Genomic DNA, 26839 nt, shown 5'->3' with positions numbered 1-26839 from the left:
GCTGAAAGCTGTTCTTTTAAGGCCACAAACTTGAACAAGTCCAAGGTCCAAGTACTGCCTCAAGTGACAGTGGGTGATTGCCCAGAGTCCCAGGTTTGTATTGTGGTTCATTATGCAAAAAAGAGGTGAGGCGTGCAGACAGGACACAAGAGAGAGAAATGGACAACACGAACGCCGACTACAAACTATCAACTTGTACCCGACTGACACGTGGTGATACCATTCCTGAGCTTGCGCAGATGAGTATTGTGTCTTCTTTCTTTTTTCGCCTCAGTGCTCCCTTCAGTTGATAGTCGGCGTTCGTGTTGTCCTCTTCTCTCTCTTGTGTCCTGTCTCCACGCCTCACCTCTTTTTTGCATAATGAATCCTTAGCAACTAGCTCAGCTTTCTGTCGTTCTAAGCTTGTATTGTGGCTGTTGCCTTTGCCTAGCACTTAGGAGGCAGTCCAGAAACTTGTGAGCTAGGCTCTCATCAGTTACTCTGCACACACATGATGCAGAGCTCGCACAATGTATTAAAAAAAGAATGCTTTGTGTAGCTCACACTGAAGTAGTATGGAGGGGCTTTTAGGCCTCACCAAAGTGGAAGCGGTGATACAAGGTTTTCACGCTTCACGCTATCTTCACATATGTACACAGAATTTCAGTACGTGGCCCACGCTAGACAAGATTTACCTTTTGGCCTCTTCACCGAACCATGTTGGAAATGATCTTCGTGCTGAGAGTTTTCGTAGTATTAGGGGACGTACAGTCTGCGACAAAAGTTTACGGGGCGTGGGACTTGCGAGAAAGTTGAATTGCTGCGAAGACTAGGCATAACACGGCCTTGAATTCACAGTTTTGATGTGCGGTAGCCTTTGTGACTCAAAACAGTGATTCACATAATTAGAAGTGCTATGCCTTAGCAGAGCCACGCATCCAGTTATCTTTTGCGCCTGACTGCAGTTGTTGGCTGAATCTGTGCAAACTTTGCAGTGTTTACTGTCACATCGATGCATTTCAAGCAGATTGCGGAAAGCCAGTGGACTTCATGAATGCGTTATCCACTCTGTTCTCTGGCCGTGACCTTTTCGTGCATGTTATCTCCTCTGCAAGGTTTTGTCGCTAGTTGTAGTTTGCTCACTGCACCGCGCCAAAGTTATGGTTGCCATGCATTGTAAACTGCGATGTGTTGCGGTGTGGAATATCGCCCTTTATTAATACCAAGTAGCTAACTGCAAATTTAGCCCTTCACTACACTTACTAGACACCTCAATGAAACACAGGAAATTGATTTATCCAGTGCTCTTTTTTTTTTTTTTTGCATTGAGCATTTGTGAGCTTTGGACGAGTTATGTTTTTGTGCAGTCAAACAATTTTTTTTCCTGCAGGAATTCAGGCACTTGCAAGCACTGGAAATTTGTGTTGAGTGAATCACAGCAGCAGAAGAAAAAAAAGAAAGCGTGCAGCACAAAGGCAAGTTTTTAAAAGCTCAGGATGGCAACTTTTTACTTCTGCTTTTCATCTGCTGAACTTTGAGCTTGACTGAACTGGCCAGCGATGACAGGGATTGCCGGCTTGGCTTTGGCTCTGCAGCGGCTTGGGACGGTGGCTGCGGCTCTGATTGCGTCGGTGCTGGTCCCTGCGACAGTTTGGCAGTGACTTTGGACGCAGCGCCCTCCGGAGCAGTGAGCCTTCTTCTTTGCTTCTCTGTAAGCAGCACCTCCATGCCCTTGGTTTTCTTAAAGTGTGGGTCAGTCGGGTCGATATTGTAATGATGAGAGTCGTACAATGCTGAGAACCTCGGGTCAGCCAGGTCCACCTGAAATGAGAATTATTTGCATTAATCAATTTGTAAGTGTGTTGGAATATTTGAAATTTCAAATATGCATTGAACAGTCATGGCTGTTCAATTCATACTTGATTTCAGAATTTACTATTTGAAGTTGTTGATACTATTCGTTCCATTCAAATATGTGAGGGACAACTATAAGACTATACTATAATATATACTATACCTTATAACTAGACCATATTATAACTATAAGGGACAACAACAGAGCCTAAAAGGAGAAAGACTGATTTCACTGGAGCCCTTTCCAAATAATTCGGCTGCAGGAGAACCGCAGTTGGTCCCAAATGAATCAGGTCCCGAATGAATTCATGGTGATCACCCATTCACAGTAGCTTAATAGGCATGCCTGCTGTCTACAAATTTGTTTCGATTTACGAAAGCAGTTTATTATTTGTTCAATTTACCATGTTTTGGTTCCTTAAAAATAGTGCTCTTAGCATTGAACTGAGCTGCTCCTACGAGTATTACATGTGACTACGTTTGGTTGGTGACGGGCTGTTTCTCTGTTTACATCTGGTGTCTGGTGCACCGTTATGGTGTACCACCTTTCCTTTCTTTCTCATTTACAAGCTTCTCGGGCGAGCTGCGATCGAGCTTTGAGCATTTACGTTAAAATATTTTTTTTATTTGACTGTGTCTATTGGAAATTGGAAATATTCTGTATTCAATTTGATATTCTAAAGTCTTTTTTCTCAAACATATTCATATTCGATAGAAGTAAAGAATTTCGTTATTTGAACCACCCTATTTCTTTAAACAGTGCTACCAGCCTGAGTGCCAGGCTTTAGGCGGTGTAGCAAGTGACACTGAATACTAAAAGCGGTATAATGATAACAGATCACAAGCCAAGAATGAAATAGAGAACGATCATAGTATCACTTCAAGCAAACAGAAAAACAAAACATGAAACAGCCTCATACTAAATTGCGCACATATAAAGAGAAACTAGGATGTCTTCAACAGCTATCGTGTGAAGAAATAATGCCAGCACTTTGAAGCACTGCTGGCAATAAGGTATTCCCACTTCCTTACTGTGACGTAAAAAAAGAAATGCATATCTACATCAATTTGTTATAGGGTGAAAAAAATTGTGTTGGCCTTTGGTCGATAGAACATACTTTGCTCTGCCTAGTTCCAGTTGATAAGTAAAATACTATTAACTGGCCGGAACTTAAGCACAGACTCTTAACTTTCATGGCACCACAGATGTAGTCTGATGGTAACAAATTACGTGACTGTGATGCGTAGGGTAGGCAACCAACTTTCTATTAGAGTTGCAGAATGGGTGCCAAGAGACGGAAAGCGAAGTTGAGGACGGCAGAGCATTAGGTGGTCGGATGAAATGAGAAAATTTGCAGGCATAAAATGGGGTCGGCTGGCGCAAAGACATGGGTGCTTGGAGATTGCTGGGAGAGGCCTCCGTCGCTGGGAAAGGCCCCATCACCTCGACGATTTCATGCGATTTTAAAGTGAAGTTTTCTTTGCGGCGCCCAACAGGTTTTGATGCTGCATCTATAGGACTGCGTACGGGTCGGTCCACTGTTAGCGTCGTTCCGCTGCACGCGACCCTGTCAGCCAAGATGGCAGTCTGGACGTGAAAGCTTTGCAGGCTTAGCTCCCTACTGTCGATACGAAGACATCATCAACAAGGCATAAAACCATATTGGTCACCGACGCTGGAATTTAACAAAATGAAATTTTTTCTGTCATTGAAACTCATTTTTTTTTCTGATTTCCCGATAATCCAGATATGTTTACAGCCCCTTTCATGTAAGAAAACTTGGTTGACGACTGGCTTAGCTGCATAAGAGGTGGAATTTCAATATAATGAAACTTCAATATTATGAGGTCAAGTGCCGATTTAGCACACTTCTTTATATCAATGTTTAACTGTAATATGAAATATTGACACACAGTGAGATTGCGACGTGGACTGACGGTTCGATTTGTGAGCGAACGAATGTTGCCAGATTACGAGTACTCCTGAAGTAGCGCCCTAACCAGTCAATACTCTCGAATACTGAAGCATTCACTTTATTTAGTTGGATGTTCTTTCTTGCGCAAGTTCCGTCTTGGTTAGCTATGCTGTCTCGTTGAACATTCAGTCCCCGATATTCAGGCTGTGAACTGCTAGAGGGCACAGGAGCGGTGCTCTTTTTTTCACAGGAAAGAGACTTACTCAAAGATATCCTGAGGTAGACAGCGCCAGTCGGTCGCATCAACTGGATCACCTTAAGAGGCAAACATCACATTAGCTAATCAACGAAGCTTCATTAATTAACTTTGTGTGAGCAGAGTACATGGAACCAATGGGCTAGATTTTCTTTATAATTACAACCATAATAACTTTGTAATTTGATTCACCTTAGGGCACGTGTCCCAAATGCAAAACTGAAAATGAGCAGTAATGATGTCGTATCGACTTAGCAGAAATTTTACATGGACATGTTGCACCACCTGGTGACACTTCAGTGCAGCCTAAAATGACGCATGATATAGCTAGTTGGCAAGATTGCTGGAAAAAAGGGGGTACCTGGGTAAAGAACGGTATCAGTAAAAGGGCAAAGAACTTCCCACCAGTGTTGCACGCACGCATGACAAGACTGCAAGGCACCGCATACCTGGAAGTCGTCGCCATCGGCCTTTCCTTCCTTCTGGGCCGCTTTTCTCTCGGCCTTCCTCTTGCGTTTCTTGTTGCTGCCCGCCTGATTCTCTTCCAGCAACTTCTTGAGGCTGAAGTGATGCTTGCCGTCGTCCTCTTCGTCCATGAGGAGCAGCTCGAGCTCCGCCTGCGTTTTTCGGACAGAAATAGGAACAAACATGAAAAGGAAAGAAGAAAATAAATAAAGCAGAAACAATCGGAGATAACTGTCAAAGTAAAGTGACAGTGTCCTGACAGATCTGCTGACCTGTGCTGATATGACCCTTAGTGGCTAGCTCTGGTAGTTAGTGCTAAAGCTCCTCCAAACTGCTCCCGCTTGCCGCATAGGCGAAGTAGCATAGCATCAACATGGTCTCCTCCTCTCCTTTTCCATCTCTTCTCCGCCTTACGGAAGCGGAAGTACTGCCACAATGTTTCTGCCGACCTTGCTGGCATGTAAGGGTCACGTCACTTTCTTCGCGACCGAACGCGCTAATACCCCTCCATGCTGCTATCGTCTGGCCGCTATTGCCTCTATTGATTTTTTTCAAAGAATCAACATGTCTGAGTGAGAAAGACGGAGGATCATGGCATGACTAATTCACCAGACGTCAAGTACAGCGATGACATACCATTTAACACCTTAGCTCACAAATCTTTCTAGGGGGAAAAAAAAGATGAACCTACCAACAACAAGGAAAACAAATGTGTAACATTTGCCTTTCTTGTAATTCTGTCAAACCTTTGCTCGTACCAATTGGAAAAATACACATGCACTGAGTGAAAAACAGTGCAAAGGAAGACGAAAATGAAAAAGAAAGCAACATGACAGACATTGTTGTTGATGATGGCACGAGCCGCAATTACCATTCCAAAACCAACAAAAGGCACTCAGAAGGATGCCATAGGGGGAGGCTTCAAATTAACTTTGATCACCAGCTGGGCTTTTTCAATGCTGCAGCAAGAGTGCATTACACATGCATTTTTTTTTTTACTTTGTGCTCCCCCCTTTAGAATGTGTCTGCCACAGCTGGGAATGGCACCCGCGTTCTGGCATTTGTCAGCAGAATGCCACAACCTCCGCGGTAGATTACGGCCGCATTTTTTTCTCTTGAGTGCTGCGATTCGAGAAAGGTTCTTCGCTTTCCACCGTGGCTGCTTTAACGCAACGAGGTGCACTGAAGTTGCAATAGACAGACCCCACCACGTTCAGAGCGTGCGTGTGGCAAACCTGCCGGTGCCACGATGACAGTAGTCCTGGCCGGTGCTCCTCTGTACTTTGGTTTCACCGACAACACCGAGAGGAATGCCAATGACATTGCCATTGTCGATTTTTCAGCAGAGAACCATGGGAGGAATTCGGATGGTGTCTTCTTCTCGACCTCGCGCTTACTGTGGGAGTTCGTTATTCTCGCCTCTCTGCTTTTTGATCTCGAGGGCTAAGCGTGTTTGTCGCGGCAAAAACGCGACACGCTTCTTACCACAGTTGCCCTTCATCTCGCGAAGGATTACCATTACCGGCAGGCTTTGTAGCAACTGTGGCATAGTGAAACTCGTTGTGAGATCAGTCTATTGTTTTTCCTCGGTCTGTAGCAATTTTTTGCAAAAGACTCTGTAGAGCAAAGAATGAGTCTAGTTGGTGTGACACTGTAGTAATGTGAGCACGTAGAATAGATAGATAGATAGACAAATAAATAAATAAATAAATAAATAAATAAATAAATAAATAAATAAATAAAAATCAGTCAATAAAAATAAACATACTATATATGAAGGAGCACGCACGTACACAAGTGCAGACTAACGACTGTTGGATCGTTCACAAATCCCCCGTGTGTGAATGTACGGTTGTTAATCTCTGCTTGCGCACTTTGTTGCTTTCATTTCTTTTTTGCCATTCTAGTACTCAGTGCAGTTCTTACGACGCGTATGTGTTATAAGCATGTACGAATGACCGCACGAACACAGGACAAGCACCAACTTTGAACCCGCTCCATTTTCCGTTACATTGCTCGTACGCACTGTATTAACATATGCATAATCATGTCAAATCAACCGGCCTGCCAGCAAATGCTTATGAAGAACACATTAACATATCACTTTGCAATGGTGCTGTAGCTGCTTCCTAAAGAGGGCACAAATCAGCTGTGCGATGGTGTACGCCTATATAGCATCAGTAGCATTAGGCCTCGATGGTAACCCCTTATGCTCACCTTGCTTCTCGTGGTCTCTTCATCCTCTGCCTTGTCTTCCACATTGGATCGCTTCTTTTTCTTTTTGCTTCTAGCACTTTCTTTCAATGCTGCGTGGTTGAAAGCGCAAAGATAGAAAACAAAAAACAAAACAATGTTGACATTACCTTGAGGTCTTCGTGAAAAAATACTTGGACAAAAGGTGATGACAGGAAACATGTTGTGCACTTCCGACATTATACCAGGTTATCTGTTTCAGTAGAAACACACTTAATTAGGATCTCCTATGGCATATATTGCAATTACGTTATGTCAGCTTGGTTACTTCAAGAGGCAAGCACACTAACTGCAAGACTAACTACAGGGTGACGTTAGCTAATAAATTTACTACCTGTGCAAATAATCACCTTAGTATGTCAATTAAATCAAACGAAGTCATATTAATTTACAGTTGAAACTCAATTCAACGAAGTGATGACCGCGCTCGAATGATTTAGTAAAACTGGGAAGTTCCTAAAGTGGAGAAAGAAATTTTTCGTCCTTCTAAATCTAAAATTGTGACGTAGCGACACGCAAAAGCTACCACGGAATTGTACTGCCGCTAATGCAGCCATCTGTCGCATAAACCACGAAATAACGAAAGCAACCACCGCTGCCTCTACCAAGGTGGTGTTGAGTCGGCTGTTCCATGCATGGGCGCGGTGTACAGCCTTGTGAAAACAAAGCCAGGGATGGGACCATGGCATCTAGACGTTTTAACATGATAGCTTTAGAGCGCACACTCGAAGAAGAACCCCTCTGTATCAGAATCAGAAAGAAATCGCCGCTGTTTTTACTCATTTTTACAGCAAAAACTTTGTTAAATCGAGTTTGGCCAAGTTTGTTTCGTTAATTCGGGTTGATGACAACATTGAACCCTATGGGCACCTGCCTGGGAATGTAAATTTCTTCGTTAGATCGGAAACTTCGTAAAATCAGGTTTCGTTAGATCGAGTTTCGTACGATCGCAGAAATCGTACGCTTATTGCCAGCTTTGAGACATGCGTCCCCAAGATCTTTGAAATGCTATGATGTCCTAGGTAGAACTTATCAACAGACTTTGTTACACAGTGCTGATGAGCGTTAATAAAAATTAATAAAGTTCTTCTCCTATCGGCACATTAACTGGAGGGTGGGCTTCAGCTGCTGTTAAAGTTCAGACTAAACTTGGTTTGCTATTAGGAGGAAGCTTCAGCTCGGGCCCAACTCCGGCGCGGCCTATTCGAATACATGTAAAACGCAAAAACGTTTTTCGGAGATGACCCCTGGACCGATTTTAGTGAAATGTGTTGCATTTGAGAGAGAAAGTTGAATCATAGTGATTGTTGGAAGTGGAATTTCGATTTAGGGCCTGAATTGTGTTAAAAAGATTTGCAAAAATTTGAAAGTTTGAAAAAAGAAACATAGAAGCACGAAGTTTACAAATTAATAGCTCTGCATCAAGAACAGATATAGCGGTTCTGTAGACAGCATCCATTAGATCATTCAAAGCAGCCAAATTCGATATGTCAATTTATATCTTACGTGAAATTGTTACATTGTGTACAAGGGTTCTGCAAAAGCTGTATTTCCGTATTACTAAATTTCTTGAAATTCATGTGTAATATATCAATTTTGTCCGCTTTAGATGTACTATTATATGCAATCAACATAATTGTGATATCACTTTTCATTGCTGAGAAAGAGAGTTGTAAACTTTACAGTTTCGTTTTCTGAAAATTTTCGATTTTTGCCACTCTTTTTAAAAAAATTCAAGACCAACAGTCACTAGATTTTAGGCTTTTCTTTTAAACGCAACAAACCTCGCCAAATTTGGTGCAGTGGTTGCCAATAAAAGCAAATTTTCCTTTTACGTGTATTTAGATAGGAGCACCCAAGCTAAAGCTTCCTCTTAAGGGACATGCGAATTGAAATTTCGAATGTGAATGACATGCTAGTTCCGGTTTCAACCAAACTATATTCTGTCGCGATATACAACAGTCAAAACAATCACTAACATGAAAAAATGGCCCAGATTCATTTACCAGCCACTTCCAAGTGCCAGTCATAAGTCAACTAGGAAAATTGTAGCAGTCCTTCCTGTTTAGGCCCATCTGTGAGCCAGTCTGTTGGATGAATTAAAAATAGCACTGCTTGAGTTAAAAAAAGAATGTCAGTGACTTTCTGCTTGTATGTCTATCGATCAAGCTTTGACCTGAAACGGTAGGGTGCTGAACTTTCGTTGACCAGAACTCACATTGCAACGGTGCATTTGTCTTGAAGAAATCGTCGCCGAGGTCCACGTCAGAGGGGAGCTCGTCGTCTGAGAAAGCCTGGTCTGACTGGCTGCCCTCACCACTGTCTTGTTCTCTCCTATCTGCACCAGAGTCCTCTGCCTCGGTGCCCTGTCGCACCAAAAGACACATTGTCGGTGATGTAGAAAACAGTCACACGCCTTGCACACCCGCACAAATTACTGTTTACTCAATTACACTGTGCTCTTTACTATAATGTGCACCTGACTATCATGGCCAGAAATGGAAAATGCACTGCTCTTGACAGGTAACTTGCGAGATTTTTATGGCAGGAGACAAGATAATAATCTCTTCTGACTTTGAAAAAAGAAAAGTTACTGTGTCTGCGTGGTGGTAGATTCAGTATCACTCCTTAATGCTGTCAGAGACCTCATTATCACCATCCACGAGCCATAACTTCTCATATTCGGTGTTGTCTATCGCATTCTAGATAGTAACAATGCATTTCTTAAATGTACTGCCTGACGATGGCCCTCCTACTGCAGCTCCTACCAATCCGCATGGCAGTAGCTGACCTGTGGGTAGGACTGGCTTACAGCAATGCTGAAGCCCAATAATGATAGCTCGTCACTACTGCTGTTCTGGCCTCGCGCTCAATTCAAAAACACACACCAATTTCTTTGTACTATATATACTGCCAAGAAGAAAGAAAAAAAAGAATCTGTGCATTAGAATCGAGCGAATACATGTACAGTATTTTTCGGCACGTACAGCCAGACGCCTTGACAGACCTAAGCAACTCCTAGTCGGCAGCGCCAAATGACATGGCAGCAGCATTCGGCATCAGCCAGTCAAAGTTCCCTCTCCTCAACTCCATCAGCAGCTGTTGTGCAGAGAAGCTGAGCATGCGCCCTGTGCAGCCTCAGCGCATTTATGAGGAGTGTATTTTGCAGACATCGTCGGTAGACGAGTGGGCAGCGGTAACAAGGCGCTAGTAGCCATTGTAACAGCTGCAGGGATGCGAACGATGATGAACGACACATGTTCGGAAAGCAGTGATGAGCAAAAGGCACTCGCGTTAACGAGCACCTGTGCTGCCAAGAATGTTGGCATTCTGACGTCCTTTCAAAAGGCGAAGTGGTTGGACATTTTACAGGTGCATTGTCCATCAGAAACAGTGCGCAATAGTGTGTCGGAAAAGAGAACAGGGTTCCCCCACGGACATTCTGCTCCATTTATGGAGGGTAATATCTATGGAGCATACTACGGAGCATCATGCTCCCTCTATGGAGCACGACCATCTAGTTTGCTCAAACCTGCCTTGCGGGCTTCAGCCGCTGAGTGAGTTGCCAGGAGGGCTCACTGCAGAGGTGAAAGCAGGCGCGGCGTTGCGCTCGCCGTGGAAATGTCAAAGGCACAGAGTCAACTAGGGCCACCGCGTTGCTGATCAATGAGAAAGTGGGAAGTTGGAATGGCAAGGTGACTGGTTCAGGAACTTCCAGAGGCAAAACGGAAGTCGTTACAGCCAATGAATGTCATGAGAGCAGCATTTGGGGCCACAATGCTTGCTCAGAATATAGCCAGCATTACCAAATACAATACAACAAAGTACACCAATACTGAATGCCACAACAAAGAACACTAAAATGCATTGTCTTAGAATATAGAATGTTAGAATATATCCATTACAGAATACATGCCTTGTACCACATTTAAATTGTCTACTGCACATCTAAGATCTGAGTATTATTAGTAATGAAAACCTCTTCCACTTAACAGAGACAAGCAAGAAACCTAAGAGCTCCTCACCTTCTTGTTAAGGCTTCGCTTGAGTTTTCGCTTCTCTTTGCGTTTCTCCAAGAACTCCTGGAACGGCGTCTTGCCCTCAGGTTGCTCTTGTTTCTTCTTGACCAGGTCTCCAACCTGCTTGCTGAGACCTAGGTGCATAAACATGGGAACACTAAGTGATGAAGGGCAGAGAAGCAGACGACACGCTGAATGTGCATCTTTTAACATCATCAGCAACTGAAAGACACTGCAAGACGAAACTCCTCTTTCAGCGATCTTCAATGATTCCCGTTCTGGATCGGCTGACCCGCCCTAAGTCTACAAATTGTCTCTGTCATCTTTAACAGGATTTTCATTCAACAACATCTTTAAATAACAATGGAATGCAAACAGGAACTCATACAAAGGTTACAGACATTGTTTTAGAGTGCAGCTCTTGGGAGCCCGTTCTCACATTGAGTGTCAGTGTCCCTCGTAACTGAGTGAACGAGCACAGCAAAGGATGAAAGGATGAACACGGAATGCAGCGGATGATGAAAGACGGCGATAGGAAAGAGAGCGCAAGGAGGAAAGAGGAGGAGGAGGGTGCAGCGGTACCATCAGGTGGAAAGCGGAGGAGGGTACGGCGAAATAGCGAGAAGGAAAGCGTAGTGCTGCGCAAGACGGGCTTTACAGTGGCTGCTGTGAACCACGCCCACGTGTCACTCACGCGCTGCCTCTCACGATCTCCCGATCAGCGAATGCCCGTAGTGCGGTGACACCCCAACATTACCGCACATCACGTGGATTTGCCCATACAGACCGACACATATCAATTCCGCACAATTAAGTACACAACACTTTAACAGGCAGTGGGAAGTGCGGCTTGCGAACGACGGTCAGGACAGCCAAATGGCTCTCCCAGACCAAGCCCAGCGAGCAGCTCTCACCAGTGGAGCCCTGGACTAGGGGGCCCCCAACCACGGGACCTCAAATATTGTTTTATTCTATAATGTTTCTCTCTCTCTCTCCTGATTAGGGAGGCAGTTGCACCACACTTTGCTCTGTTTGCAACGTGCCGCACGCAACAGATTGTCCGCACCAGCCAATAATTGTGAAACGAAAACGTGTGTACACCGATGCTCAAATTTCGTATTAGGGGGCACTGTAACTGTCAGTGAATTTTTTCTGGTCGTGTTTTCTTCCTCAAACCACATGCACACTCGCTCAGAATGAATTAAAATGAGGAATTTGACAAAGAGTGCTAATTAGCTAACCGAGGCTATCTGCTTCACAGTACGTGTGGCGTGGTGCCATTGGAAGTGGACTGTACACTTTTAATACGCGATAAACCAAATGCACCTGCAGTCGTTCCCTGTTGCAGGTGACGTGAAGTGAGTGTCATGTTTTGCTCTGGCGGCATCGTATTCTGGTGTCGCCCACCAGCTCAATCTTATTTTGGTTTCCCGTCACTGTCTTAAAACAACATACAAAAGGAAAACAACAAAGCACGTCTCAGACCACAAGGGCCCCACCAGCTTGATATGTGTCGGTGCTTCATACTGCAACGATTCATGCAACGCATTGCCTTACGTAGATGTCAACTACAGCTGAGTCTACCAAGTCATTTAGTTGCTTTGGGACATATGATTTCCTCTTTAGTATGTTTTCTATCTCGCATTTTTTTACAGAACGTATGAACAAGGTTATACCGTATTTACACGATTGTAAGTCGACCTCTTTTTTAAAATTTGAAAGTCTGAAGTTGGGGGGTCGACTTACAATCGAAACCAAAACATGGCCCCGCCAAAAAAAGCCATACCAACGAGAGCTACAAGGTAGTTACAATTTTATGTTTGCTCCATGGCCCTACCCGTATCTTTTAGCTATCCCGCATGTTTGTTCGCTTTTCGGAAGGGTTTTTCAACATTTTTGAGAGGTTTACAGTGCATGCAACACTCATGGGGGGGGGGGGGTTGTCGATAGTTGATAAAAGCGCCGCTGTTCCCATTTGCGGCGGCACCCTCAGAACGGCGGCGCTTGCGGGGAGTATCGGTAGTTCATGGAAGAGCAGACACCGCTCGCGGGTTTCTCTTTCTCTGTTTAAAGGGATTGGTATTGGTTTGACTAACTTCTTGACGCTCTCCACTTCGGCTACGTGCTACTTCTACGCTTCCCCAGTCGTCATGAGTGCTGCAGGCCCACTAATCTTTCGGCACTCGTTCACAGCAGCGTTCAAGAGGGCTGCCATCCTTTACGCCGAAGAAACAAATCACTGCGCAGCGGGCCGCAATTTCGATGTTTCTAAACGGGTGGTGCGAGAGTGGCGACTGCAGCGAAGCGAAATTTTCACCTGTGTGACGGCAAGTGAGAAATTTCCCACTTGCCGAAGTATGGACGCTTTCCGGAGCTGTAGGCTAAGCTTGCGGCGTACGTCGCTGAAATGCATGATCGGTCCCTGCCAGTGAAGTGCGATGTGGTCATGAAATAAGCCCGGACCTCCGCCTTAATTTTAAGGTTCTGCTCCGCCGTGAGTACAACGAGTGGCTGGCGGCAGAAGACTGCGAAATTACGCCAACCGGACCTGTCAAAAGAGCCTCCCTGACGGCTGTGTGTGGTTGGGTGCATTTGGCGTGGGCTGCTGTTCTGCAAGATGTCCTGGTGCGGTCGTTTGCCAAATTTGAAATTTCGCTGGACCACGACGCGCTGTGGGACCGCAGCAACGATGACGATGGCAGCACTAGCGAAGACGAGTAGTCCAATGACCATGTCAGCTACTAATAAATTTTCGTTATCGAATGCGCCCTCGGGTTTATTTTTTTTTTTTCCGGTCAAGCGATATAGGGGGGTCGACTTACATTCGAGTCGACTTACAATCGTGTAAATACGGTACATCTAACTTCAGTTACTTGAACTCAGACGGGATGAGGAAATTGATCGAAATATCCCATGGGTTGAATTAAACTAGATGCAAAAAAAAAAAAGGAAGATACAACCAAGAATGTTAGGACACACCTCTGGTTTATTTGTCAGTATTTGCCCGATTATAACATGCCCCCGAATCAATTGTGTGCCCGCTTACAGTGTGTCAAAAGCAGAAAAATAACATGCAGCTAAACCTCCCAAACAAAGTAGAAATCTAACGGGCACCCGATTTTTTAGTAAGAAAAATATGTGTTGCACCGTGGCAGCTGGTTGCCTAAAGTCAGCTTTGCCGCAGTACTGCCGTATTATGCGGTAAGCACACGACCACCATGAAGGCGGCTATCAGCCCAATTTTATTGCGTGGAGGCTTGCATTAAAATCAGATAAATACCATGATCAGACATCGTAGGCTACTGCTTTCGCGTGAAAATCTTCCTAGGGCAGGCTAAATATAGGCGTCTTCGATGTGAGATGACGTCTATTCAATGCATTGACTATCCCCTGAGCTCTCCCGATACACAGGCTGCCAGTTACGGGGTTGCTATTGGGGTCACCACAGGAGCCGGTTGTTACGCTGGCTGGTTAAGTGCAAATTATGTGGTGAAGGCCAATTTTAAGATTGGAGCAGCGAAAGTTTGGGTCCATAAAAGTGCATTGGATCAAATTAACTGAAGTATCGAATTAACCGGAGACTAACGCAAGCTTACTGTACTGCAATTACGTACATAGAATAGTGGTAACAAACTAACCAGGGTTCCATGTGACCTCCATTTCCACATCGTCGTCGTTGTCGTCTGGTTTCTTTTCTCCATCATCAAGGCTCTTCAGCAGGTCCCGGTACTTCTGGATTTGGGCTTCCATCGAGGACTTTTTCTTCACTTCCTTTACATCAGTACCTGATAACACAGTGCACATACGACGATACTCTGCAATTGCCGCTCATTTGAAGCAACAGGGATGACAAACTTGAAGCAAAGTAAATAAAGCCATGATATTGTATTCTTCCTTTGACAATGTAGTAGTGCACAATCTTAAGCACATGAAGTTGAGACTGCAGTCAAACTTTGTCACAATGAATTAACATCCGAGGCAAAGAAGTGTTTGTGTCTAATTTCTGTCGTAAAAATGGGCAGAGACATTTGTGCACATAATGAGCAATCCATCTCATTTGGAAAATGCTTCACTGTGATCTACATCAGTGAATAAACACTGCAGAACAGAAGGCACCATTGTAATTGCTTGTTATGAACGGTTTCTGACCATTCTTTCTTTCTCTCTAAATACTTAAACTGAGCTATTTCACAAAATGAGTATGAAAATATGGCACACAAACTAAGCCAAATATTTAGATAGAACCTTTAGGCGGGCTGTTCTGTGTGTTTTTGGGTTACTTACACACAGGATGCACCAATTAATTGAGCTTCTTTCGACAGCACTGTCCATTCGTTCGCCTGCCTTCACCAGGTCAACCGGGATCTCACCTTGTCCCTGATCGACCTCTCCTTCGCTTTCGGAGGATGACGAAGCTAGGTACACCTTGAGGTCGTCGTGGTCGCCATCCTCCTTGAAGGCTCGTTGCATGGCTTCCGTGCGACGGGGGTCATCCTCGTCCCAAGTCAGCTGCACGTTGACCGACTGGAGTGCGGAGGTCACGAAGTTCAACGGCGTGTAGCTCTGGGGATCGGGAACACTGTCAGCAACACTGGTTGGCTCCTGAAAAGCGTACGGATGCGACGGTGTAGTCATTCCGGGAACTCTGCTTCACAATGCAACAGGGGGCATCAACCAAAGTTACAGTTTGAGCACCGTAATGCACTCAGAAGATACAAGAGAAGGAGACATTACTGAAGTCGTTATATAATGCAAAAGATTAGTTCTAGTAACACATGTGTCGGCATGCCATCATATTCATTCACTGTGGATAAGATAACATTTATTCTTGGGGTGAGAAATGCTAGGGGGCCTTTGAGGACTGTAGGCGAATGTCGATGTGGAATGAATCCTTTCTTGACTATGCACTTGGGTTCTTGAGATCCTTTTCTTTTACCCTTTCCCAATATGTCTTGTTTGAACAGGCTGATATTAGTGCCTTTTATCTGGATTCACATGTTCAATCACACAATGATAGCATGATAGAAAATATGGCGCATTTAACATGTGACACGGCAGAAGGGACACGGAGACGCAAGTGCATACATTCAACTCTTTAAGTTATGTCCTGTGCGTTAGTGCCACATTTCTCGCCAAACTTCCGCACCAACTGGCTCACCCATTATGATGAGAGTGATGAGGTAACGACAATCATGCGAGACATTAATTGTCAACCAGACAGGTTGGATTCACCTCATCGAATGTCATGTCATCGGGGACAAACCGCAGGTCCAGGCAGGTCCCACTGCTCTCGTACTCGCGACCGTCCAGCTCCCGGTAGAGGTGGTCGGCCGTCTCGGCCGAATCGCACTCGGCTATGGCATAGTAGTAGCGCAGCCGGTTCAGCTGGTACTGACGCAGTGCTTCCCTGCAAAGCAACCGGTGCAGAACATGCTGGTCGTCAATTCCCCACCCTCTGCTTCTTGTCGAGAATTCTCATCGTGTTGGCTCCTCATGTGAGAGCCGGTCCATCTTTGCAGGCACTGTCTTTGAAAGGGCAAGTCTCTGGAAGGGTAAGCCACAAGCCCTTGAAAGGGTAAGTCACGGTCTCCGAAAGGACCAGTCTCTGGAAAGGTGAAATCACATTCCTTGAAAGGAACAAGAAGGAGGGGAACCAAGGGGCTCGTTATTTTGCTAGGCACAACCACATGAAGCTAACAGTAAGGCAAAGAAAGCGTAGGGGAAATCAACTTTGGGTTTTGATGGAGATGTAGAATTGTAGAATGTAGAATGTAGATGTAGATGTAGAACCAACCAAGGTACAGGGAAATGAAACTGGACAAAAAGCAGCCTGTTGCAGTCTGCATTATGCGTGTAGCACTCTACTGATTGAGCTAGGATGTTGGTTGTTCTCCCGGGACTTTCGAGGTTATATCTGTATGCGCACAAGATCTGGCTCAGCTAGTGTCAGCCATTGCTATTCGTAGCCCCTGCAGTGGATATAGAACATCCTTTTAAGCACCAGTGTCAAACCCTTGAAAGAGTCGTAGCTCGTGTAAGGGTAATTCAAAGTCACTGAAAGGGTTTACCATGGGCTCTGGAAGGGTAAGTCACGGTCCTTGGAAGGGTAAGTCATGGACGAAAAGAAATGCTGGCATCGATTTGGGTATAGCCACAGAGTAACCAATGTGGGTTTCTTCGAAAAGAAAGCTTCAAAGACAAAATTTGTTTGTTCTTTGCACAGATTCCAATATCATGCTCGAACCATTTCGTAGGTTTCTCACAAACGCCACTTATCATATGGTGCACATATTGAGCAGCTCTAGACCATTTTTGTTGTTCCCCACAACCTTCCTTGCACCACACGAAAAGAAAAGCGAGACCTTGTAAGCAGTGCACATAAAGCATAACAGGGTTACACCCTGTCACAGCTTGGAGTGACAGAAGTAACCGAAGCATTTGAGCATATTAGAACATTATCAGAAAAGACAGCTGTATCAGCGAAGCATCGCTAGCTCTCTTAAACAAAGATAATGCAGTACCATCGCAGCTCTTGCTTGTGTTTGGCATGCTACACCAGCCTTTGTGTAATTTGCCCTGATGCTACTGTCACTATTTTGCCACATGTTCCTGCTTTGCTCACTGCGACTTGCTTTCGATAGTACATTAGCATATTTGCCAACTCTTCCAAAATTTTCGTAGAGTTTACGAATTTCGGCTTGTTCTACGATTTCACTGTTTTGGCAAGCTTTATGAAAAAAAAAATAATCTCGTTCTGCGGGAAAGTTTATTCTCATTGGTCTCATACGCTTGGAAACCTTTTGATTGTGAAACAACACTGCAGCACCTGCTTCGAGCAGATTTAACCAGACCACCTTCCTGAGCAGGCAAAATTGCCAGCAGCAATGCTGCCAAAAATGTCACTGTGATGTGAAAACACAATGCCTGATAGTTTGTGCTGTTCCAAGTTTGCTTGTGTCCTGCGTCTAAAGGTAAATCATCACTATAAATTGTGTATGTATCCAATTATCATATATATCATTATCAAATGGTATTACCATTACGATAGTAACCATTTAAGAGACTGTAAAAGTAAAGGAATACCGGAGAAAAAGGCATGATGTTTGAATGCATGACCGTTCGATCGAGTGAGGGGACTTTCCTAGGTGCTTTTTGTAGGCAAAAAATAGCAAGCGTCCATGGTCTGTTTGCTTCCCCTGTCCAGTATGTTTTTGCTACTTTATCTCCGACCGTGACAGTGACTGACTGGTCTACACTTTTATACTACTACCAAAGATGTTCAGTTGTGAGTACAGTGCATATCTTATCAGCTCCCACCTCTCGTCGTGCCACCTACAAAACAGTTGCGTGCCATCACCACAGTGCCGCACCTCTTTGTTCTGGCGTCGACTTCCTCGTTGTCACCACTACTCTTCAGCGATTGTTTACCGCTACGAGCTGCCTCGACCAGCTCTGCGGGGCCTTTCACTTGCTCGACGGCCATGCGCTCTTTCCCAAACTCGGATGGGTAGATGCTGACCCGTTGCACAATGCCGCCGGGGGGCTTGAACGAGTTGAGCAGCATGAACAGGTCATGGGCACGCAGCTTGTCCCAATCCAGGTTACACAGTGCCAACCGGCGGCTGATGTCGTCCGACTTGGGGGCGTCGCGGTCCAGCTCACCCCAAGCCACGTCCCCTTCGGCTTCCAACTCGTCTTCTGCACGGGAGACGACACACTTAAAGGGATGCTCCACAGAAACACCAAGTTAGTTCAGCCTGGTAAAGCTTTTTTCAGTTTGCATTTATTGTGTAGACTCGGAAGGCATCCTAAGAAGTGAGGAGGACAAAAAACTATTTGAACAGAAGCGGAACTGCACAGGACTCCTCACATTGCCGTCACAGTGTTGTTTGTAAAACCTCTATATAATGAACATGAATGTAATGAATTATCAGATATAACAAAGTAAAAATATATTACTTGCTGATATCTGCATGCAGCGAACATATGCATATAACAAATATTGTACATAACAAAGGCATTTTTGTGCCTGATGCTATCTTGCTATGAAGTTTCACAGTAGTATTTGTTTATATGCTTATTTTAACAGGAGCATGGGCATTACAGACAGAATTCTAATGCCCATGGCAGTATTACATCAGTGATGGTATCCATCAGTGGCGGTAAAAGCATTTTCGAATGTATTCAGCTGTCAGCCAGAACGCGAGCTATATTTTGATGAAAAAAGGGCCGTACGTCCTTGCTTGTAGACAGTTGTGCATATGAGGTCACGTTGCACAGTTGCAACGAGGCGCAAAGAAAAAAGAAACACGATCACACAATCCGGGTGATGCGCAATGTGACGAGCATGCAACAGAAGTGATGATTCGCGAAAATCATTCCTTGTTACAAGTATGCAGCGCAACGTTACATCTATGACCAAGAGCCAACCGGCCTTTAGGCAATGTTTCGTTGGCAGACGGTCCCTGCTTGGTGAGAGTATGGCAGTATGGCGAGAGTACGGTGAGAGTAGCCAGCAGTGGTGCTGGCTGCCAATGTTAACTACGAAAGCTCCTGAACCTGTAATCTCGCATCATAAGCACACTTCAATGTGGTTTTGATTTCATGCACATGCTCTGCTCTCCCTAATGTTGCCATATTCTCTCTTTCCCTTTACTATTTATCCTCCCCTCTTCCCCTCACAAACCGGATATTGTGACCTGGATGACCTCCCTGCCTTTCACTTCTTTCTTCTCTCTTTGGTATTGGCGAAGAAGCAATATTTTGGGGAGGCTAGAACGTGCTAGAACAGTGTTCCCATGCGAGTGCTAGAGTCGAGTGTCAGATGAGAGGGACTGAGAAAACTGCCTTCGCTGCTTTCGTCTTCCTCGGAGCTTGTCTCGACGTTGCCGATGCCTCGAGCCGGATCCCTCTCGGGCTCCTCGGGTTCGTCAGAGCTTGCCTGAGATTCGCTGTCTGGAAAAAAAGAACATAATAATTTTTTTTTCAAGCTTAACTAATGTACAGAATGCACTAAATATGCATATATGCTCTGTTTGCGTGAAGCAGCACAAGAGCTTTTTTTTCTTCGCATGAATTTTGCGTCATGCATTCTACATTTTCTTTATTATTATGTTTGGCTTTCTGAAAACCTTGTAGCAACTTGCGCGTATTGTCCTTTCCCATTTTCGCAGGATAATAGATACATATGCTCATTTGTGCATACTGCTTTTTTTTGTTGTTGCCTTGAACGCTGTGTGATATTTTGTTTCAAAGGGATAGACAACCGCTCAGAACATGAATCGAGATAAAAACCCTGCTGACGGAATGAGTCCCTATTGTAGTGGCTAAAATTAGCAATGTTTTTCTCATTAAACGTGGATTTATATCTTTAATTAATCACTAAAAGTCGCAAAATATGACCTTTGGTGCCGCACGCAGCCATAACATGAAGCTGCATAAGAGGTCCACCACGTGACCCTCTACTAGTGTACGAGGTTCCTGGTCTTGTTATGAGTATTAGAATGCAGTATACTTTTTATTCTTATAAGTTTTTCCTGACTTACAATGTGCAGATAAGCCTTCGTTTGTAGTAAGCAGAAAAGCGGCGCTGCCTTTGCCTTCATATTTTCGTTGAGTTGGCTCGTCTATCAACAGAACAACGACAATGGGGGCCAGCCGGCCATGACGTAGGCGTGTACTTGGGGAAACACACAGTACAAATATAAGAAATGTCTGTACAACAATGCGAACTTATTGCACCAGCTTTTTATTTTCAGAAATGGTTGGAAAGGTCAAAATGTAAGTGGTTAACCACAGTTGCGCTCATTCCTGTGAAAGCAGAACGATGGGCGGCTTTCACAATTTGCGAGGCGGGCTATTAACATCGCTCTCAGTTCTCAGCATTACTGGAGGAGGGACATATACTTTTTTTTTAGAGGCTGCTCAGATAGAAAAATTCTCTTACTAAATATCCACGCGCTTTTGAAAGTAACCGCTGCAGATGTAAACACTGCCGAGGGCGAGCTTTGCGTCGCGCCATAGAAGACTTGGTCCTTAAAAGTCGGTTGTTAGTCCCTTTAATATGTCCCAAGTTTTTATTCTTTCAGTGTCTTTTCAATGCATCCGATTTATTTGACACTATGATATTTGCTGATAGGCATGCATATTGTAGTTTCTTTCTGTTTCTTTTTTTAATATCTTCATGGTATGTGATCCTTCCTGTTCGGGCCCTGATTTGGGTCTGAAGTATTGTAAATAAACAAAAGCGGACGTGATGACAATGATTATTATTATTCATTGTTTAATGGCACAAACCCACTGCGGGGGATAGGCCACGAATCATGTGGTATTATGATAAAAACAAGAATAAAATGATCGAAGATGTGAAAGAAAACGATCATAACTGAAATGAAATAGTGCGTAACAAGGTAGACAGCCCCGCATAAACAGGTAGAGTAAAACGAACTTAAGAACAGCTAATGTTAAAAGTAAATGTTGGCGTTGCTAACACCATTTTACCTTCGTCCTCGTCTTCGGTATCATCCGCCGCTTCCGAATCTTCTTCGTCTTCTCCCGTGCCATCATCACCTTCCGCAGACGTCGCTTGCGCATCGACGCGCTTCGATTTCGGTTTGACGGTGCTGTCATCGCCTACGGCGTTTTCACCACCCTCGGGGCGCTCAACAAGGTCCTCGTCTTCGTCGTCGTTTTCCGACTCGGACGACTCGACGGCGTAGTACTTCTTCAGGTCCTCCGTGGTCGTGCTGTGAATGGGGCGACCCCGCTTGTCCATGACGTACTTGAGCTTGAAGCGCTTGTCGTCGAACATGGCAGTGAAGCGGTTGTCGATCTTGACTTTCCGCTGCGATCGCGGCACGCCGCGGAAGCGCGGGTCCGTGGCGATGTGCTTGAAGCGCTCATCTTCGATTTTGCGCCCCTTCTGCTTCATGTTCGCGCGGACGAAGCTTCACCGTGACACTCACGTGGGTGGGAAGACACTCGGGCGAACCGAAAGTGCGCTGGCGCGGGGTCCTTCACGCCGATCGTATCGCAACAGCAGCGTGACGGTCGTTGCAAAGTGTGTAAATTGGGCACAGCACCGAAATAGACGATCAGTCAAATCAGTTCCGGTTCCACAGAGCGCGTGGAAACGACTTCAATCAGTGCGACACCAACAGCGCAACGCGTCACGGCACCGTCCACTGCACGCACTATGGAGGCAGACATCTTGACAGTTTATTTTTTTTTTTTGATGCGGAGCTTCCGTTGCTCATTAATCAAACATAAAGATGAATTAAATTGAAATAAAGACAAGCAATTTGTAAGTATATTATTATATGTTAACTCGTATTTGTAAATTTTTGAAGTAGTTAAAGTTTTATTAAATGCCATCTAACGAACATAGCCTTCAAGATGTGGCAACGCGTTGAAGGTCTCGGAGGTCAAAATTGACGAACATGCGGAGCAGCTGTTAGCTAAATAAAATGAATATCAGTTTTAGCAGTCTTAGCTGTTTTGTTCAGCGAGGTTAACTTCTCTTAATTTTCATCACAAGTTGCTCCGGATGATGCCAAGAAATGGGTGTGCGGCTGGCAATACATAAACAACATAGTTTGGCAGAGGAGGCTTACAGAACAGTGTTTAGCGTTTTTATTAAACTCAAAAAGTAGAATAAAAGCCATCTTTAAAGTATAATTTTAAAATATAAAACAATAATGAAACATCAATTGCTTATAATAAAATATTTCTTAGGTATTTACAACCGTGAAAACAAACTGGCCTGCTAGCTCAGTCGGTTAGAGCGTCGTGCTAATAACGCGAAGGTCGTAGGTTCGATCCCTGCGCAGGCCACATTTTTTTTCATGTAAACAGCGTCATTTTTTTTTTCTTTCTTGAGGTTTTCTCACATCATGTCAATTTGATCAAGTCGTTCACGTCAACCTACGGGTGAAGTACATTTCGTTCGGAATGTTAGGCCTCCGTTGAATTTGTGAACATTGCTCTGTGCTTCCACGTCAGAGCGTTTGACCTCCTCTGACCACGTCAGAGGAGGTCAAACCGGCGCCCCTCTGCAATACCTTCGCCACCGCACGACGCTTCGCCTCGTTTGTCCTTTCCGCCTCGTTTCATTTCGTTCGGAACATTAGGCCTCCGTTGAATTTCTGAACATTGCTCTGTGCTTCCACGTCAGAGCATAGCTATAAAAGGATAAAAAAAAAAAGGAACTGTACAAAAATTTATGCTTCAGAATCCGTGTGATATTTTTGAGCAAGCGATGAGGGCCACAAAACGCTTAATTTTCATTGATTACTTTGCTTGCCAGAGCATGCATGTTCATGCCAGAGCATGCATCCTCCATGTTCGTTCGGGATACAGAAGGGCACCCTGGCACATATGGCACTTACTATGGTGCTGTAAGGGGGGGGGCGAGTTGGGGGCGCGGGGACAAAAGAATAGACTGTGGTTTTAGCGTCTCAGACAACTAATAAGGCAAAAAAAAAAAATGGGCAGAAACCATCTAGTACGTTGATTGCCAATGTAAGCGGATAGCGGAACGGATCTCGAAAAAAAAAAAAATATATCAACTTCATTTTGCTTGACGGCGTCTATTTTTTTGCAGGGGGGATATTTCGGTAGTGCTCAGTGTAAAACTTTTCAACCTTAGAAGGTTATAATGGTGTACAAAACGCCCTTGACACAACCTTATTTTTAAAGTTCTCTTGTGTAACTCCGGGGTGAGTATTTTTCGTAGGTGACATCTTATAAGGGTGTGAGAGTGTTTTTTTCTTGTGGCAACGCAGCAAAGCTGATGATGGCATTGGAAGATAATTTCTGCGAATCTGTCTTAAGACAATGCTCAGTTAACAGTTATATGTTGCTCACAAAGACAAAAAAAGCGTACAGAATAGGTTTCGTACGCATGTCTGCAGATGGCCGTTGTGCAAAACACACAGCTGCTCACCGTTCCATTCGGTGCCCTCGAATGTGCGGCTATAAATACCGATTGGATAGTCTTTACTACGTCTTGCATAGTGTTGAGAAGCGAGCGGCAAATTTTGCTATCTGTAATCTGTTTTCTGGTCGCGCGAAGAGGATTAATTGCTGCTGTTGTCATCTTTCTGGCTGGTGTCATGTGTGTACTTTTAACGCAGTCACAATGTTATAAATAGGCGATTCTCGTGGCGAGATAGCGCCAAGTGAAAATTTCGTCGCGTAGTACTGTCGATTTCCTTGTATTCGTGCAGGTTTGATACTTCGTGATCATGTCGTATTACAGCCTTATTCCTTCTTTGAGGGCGTAATTTTGTACTCACGCCCTCAAATATCGGGGTCTTTCTAAGGGTGTAATGTTGGCAATTCCATCCTAGATAAGAGTGCTTGTTTATGGAGAAAAAAAATCAGGGAGACCAAAGGTGTGCGTTATGTACGGACAAAACACCTTTATGGGTGTAAAATCGTCTACAGTGCTAATTGCGTAATTCCGAAGAAGACAGAGCGTTTAACCAGTACATCGGCAGTGGTAATATAGGTGATTGTACGTATAAGCCGATTCATCCGATTTATGCTGTATTGAGCCACTTCACCGGCACGAGCGCTGGCGTGAAATGCGACCGGCCATGCTCCTCTCCCGCAGCCACCTCAGAGAGATAGGGCTGCGGGAGTAAACACACACACACACACACACACACACACACACACACACACACACACACACACACACACACACACACACACACACACACACACACACACACACACACACACACACACACACACACACACACACACACACACGCACGCACGCACGCACACACGCACACACACACGCACGCACGCACACACGCACGCGCACACACACACACACACACACACACAAACACACACACTCACACACACACACACACACACACACACACACATCAATGTTTGCCCTCTTGGGGTGTACCTTGTCACCAAGCAATAATCTTGTTCTGTGTTCGCTACTTTCCCGTCAAGAATGCTGTCACGAAGTCTCAAGACTGCTATATCACCAAGTCTCGCGCACACAGCGTGCGGCGCGCGAAGACGATGCTATCCGTCTGTATCGCGAACGATTCCTGTAGCAACTGCCAGAGGAGGTCAAACCGGCGCCCCTCTGCAATACCTCCGCCACCGCACGACGCTTCGCCTCGTTTGTCCTTCCCGCCTCCGCTCAACGTTACTTGAGCTTTCCTGAAGGTGGTGCTACGTTGCCGCGCGCTCTAAAACCCCTTAAACTTCGTAAATTAGTGCCACGCTTTGAAGAATGCCGCCTCCTCCTCGCGCGCTCTGGCCGAGGCCGACGCCGCGTCGCTATTGGACTAATAGCATCACGAGGGCCTTCGCGCCGTACATCAGCGCCATTTTTGCTCGAGAAGCGTCCACGGAGTGGCGAGGAGCGCGTGCTGGCGCCGTTGCTACGCTCGAGCAGTGTAGGCGGCGCCACGGTCGAGGAGGGAGCGTGAGAGAGAGGAGAAACGAGGAGGAGTGAAGGCGGAGGAGGAGAGTGTCGCTACTTTACGAAGTTTAAGGGGCTTTAGCGCGCTCTAGAGTTACTGTATATGCTATCAAAAGTAGCATATAGAGCCTTTGGTAGAATATACAGTAACTCTGGCGCGCTCGTAATTAGCGCGCTCGCGCTTTAACGTATACGTTCCCAGACGCGCGATTTCCTTCACCTCCAGGCGCCTTCCTCGTTCGCTTGCTTCGCGGCTTCAGACAGACACCGCCGATTTGAATAGTTTGACAGTTACGCTCGAGCATAAAAACAGATGCGCAAACATGCAGCTACAGCCACATTTTACCTGTCGGAAGCATACAGAGCCGGAAGGTGCGGCTATCGTGGTTCGACGGATGCGCGGGTATTATAAGCGTACCCTTTCAAATCGTCCTATGCAACGCGTAATGTCCTATGTCACTCTCAGTGCTCTCCTCGTTCTTCTGGGTCCCTTGTCCCGCACCGTCGGTCTTCTAAGCTACAATTTGTAATCTTCCTAAGGCAAGCCACTCTTACTCAAAGACTGGTAACTATTGTGCTAGTGATCTTCATGTGTTCATTCAGGAACTGGATTGTTTGTGCAACGACCACGCTTCTCCTGCACCAGAATCGTTCAGAAGGGTGTCCGCTTGAATCTGTATTTCTCCCTGTATATAGACTGTAAGAGCAGCAGTGGTCCCCTTTTACATATACACTCTTAAGTTGCACCATTTGGGGTGTATATTTGCCACATAACGATATTCGTCATCCCTCTTGCTTGCGTTTGCTTTATTGAAAAAGCTGCGCTCGCTACTTTCCTGTCGAAAGTGCTGTGGCATGCATGCCGATAACGCACATGCCGTTCGCGACTTGAAAGTACCGGGCTCGTAGCTTTAAAGAACGGAAATGCGGGCAAGACAGATAACGATTATCGTTGTGTGGCAAATATACACTCCTAGGGGTGCAGCTGTTTTTACTGTGTACAGTGTACAGCTTCGAATACTGAATTCTCGAGAGTCGAACACGATCCGAAGAGCTAGGACTATTCGAATCGTATAGGATGGCCATGTGCTGACGTCGTCCTAGCGGCTACGTTGGAGGACCAGCACGGCGAGAAGCTGCGTGCGTGACGGCACGTTCAAATTTCGAATAGTCGCATCCGCACTCCGAATTTTCAGTGTTCCGGTTCTGCGGCTGAGAATTCAATTCGCTGCCGTGTATATGGAAAGTTCTTTTTAAGTATTCTTTGAAGAACATACCTGGAAAGGAACGCGCGTGCCTCAGAAGTGAATAAAGACATACTCGACCAACTCTGGCCTTTGACCGAGTACACGGCGCAACACCTCTCTCGCACAGTGTTCGCACTGGGCGTATAACTTTGCCTCCTTCACTACTGCATGCACCAGAACTGCTTGTTGGCCTAGTTGGTGCTTGCTAAAAGACATGTTTTTTTGCCGCAAATTAAAACACACACAAAAGTAAGACACATAAAGACAACACGGGCGCCCGTGTTGTCTCTATGCGTCTTCCTTTTGTGTGTGTTCTGACTTGCGGCAAACACGGCCGGTCTCGAGGGGTGCGCGCGCTTCTCTTCTTACGGCCTTCGCAATGGGGTCTGTTT

General features: G+C 45.2%; 1 protein-coding gene and 1 non-coding gene across 2 annotated transcripts; one reads left to right on the top strand and one right to left on the bottom strand.

The window, feature by feature from the left end:
- Window positions 1-1447: 1447 nt before the first annotated feature.
- LOC142589928 (ESF1 homolog) lies at window positions 1448-21945 on the bottom strand. The gene is made up of 11 exons (XM_075701642.1): window positions 21243-21945; window positions 19587-19697; window positions 18113-18437; window positions 15975-16149; window positions 15113-15344; window positions 14381-14527; window positions 10749-10876; window positions 8942-9089; window positions 6688-6776; window positions 4455-4622; window positions 1448-1800 (listed from the first exon to the last, which is right to left on the bottom strand). Exons 1-11 carry the CDS (start codon window positions 21670-21672, stop codon window positions 1471-1473), a joined length of 2283 nt encoding a protein of 760 aa, XP_075557757.1. The 5' UTR covers window positions 21673-21945; the 3' UTR covers window positions 1448-1470.
- Window positions 21946-22500: 555 nt separating this feature from the next.
- On the top strand, window positions 22501-22574 carry TRNAI-AAU (transfer RNA isoleucine (anticodon AAU)). Its single transcript has one exon. It is a non-coding gene; the product is annotated as a tRNA-Ile (tRNA).
- The last annotated feature ends 4265 nt before the right edge of the window (window positions 22575-26839 follow it).

This window comes from Dermacentor variabilis, chromosome 8 (assembly GCF_050947875.1).
Source record: "Dermacentor variabilis isolate Ectoservices chromosome 8, ASM5094787v1, whole genome shotgun sequence".
In the NCBI taxonomy this organism is placed as follows: domain Eukaryota; kingdom Metazoa; phylum Arthropoda; class Arachnida; order Ixodida; family Ixodidae; genus Dermacentor; species Dermacentor variabilis.
The sequence above is the reverse complement of the archived record's forward strand: the minus strand, read 5'-3'. Positions and strand labels throughout refer to the sequence as shown.

Excerpts from the sequence above, each read along its gene's own strand:
- LOC142589928 (XM_075701642.1), bottom strand. The coding sequence starts at position 21,672 with ATGAAGCAGAAGGGGCGCAAAATCGAAGATGAGCGCTTCAAGCACATC. Across the intron at positions 16,150-18,112 it reads GTCGACGCCAGAACAAAGAG|GGAAGCACTGCGTCAGTACC; the intron begins GTGCGGCACTGT and ends GTTGCTTTGCAG. Across the intron at positions 14,528-15,112 it reads AGAGGTCGATCAGGGACAAG|GTACTGATGTAAAGGAAGTG; the intron begins GTGAGATCCCGG and ends CTGTGTTATCAG.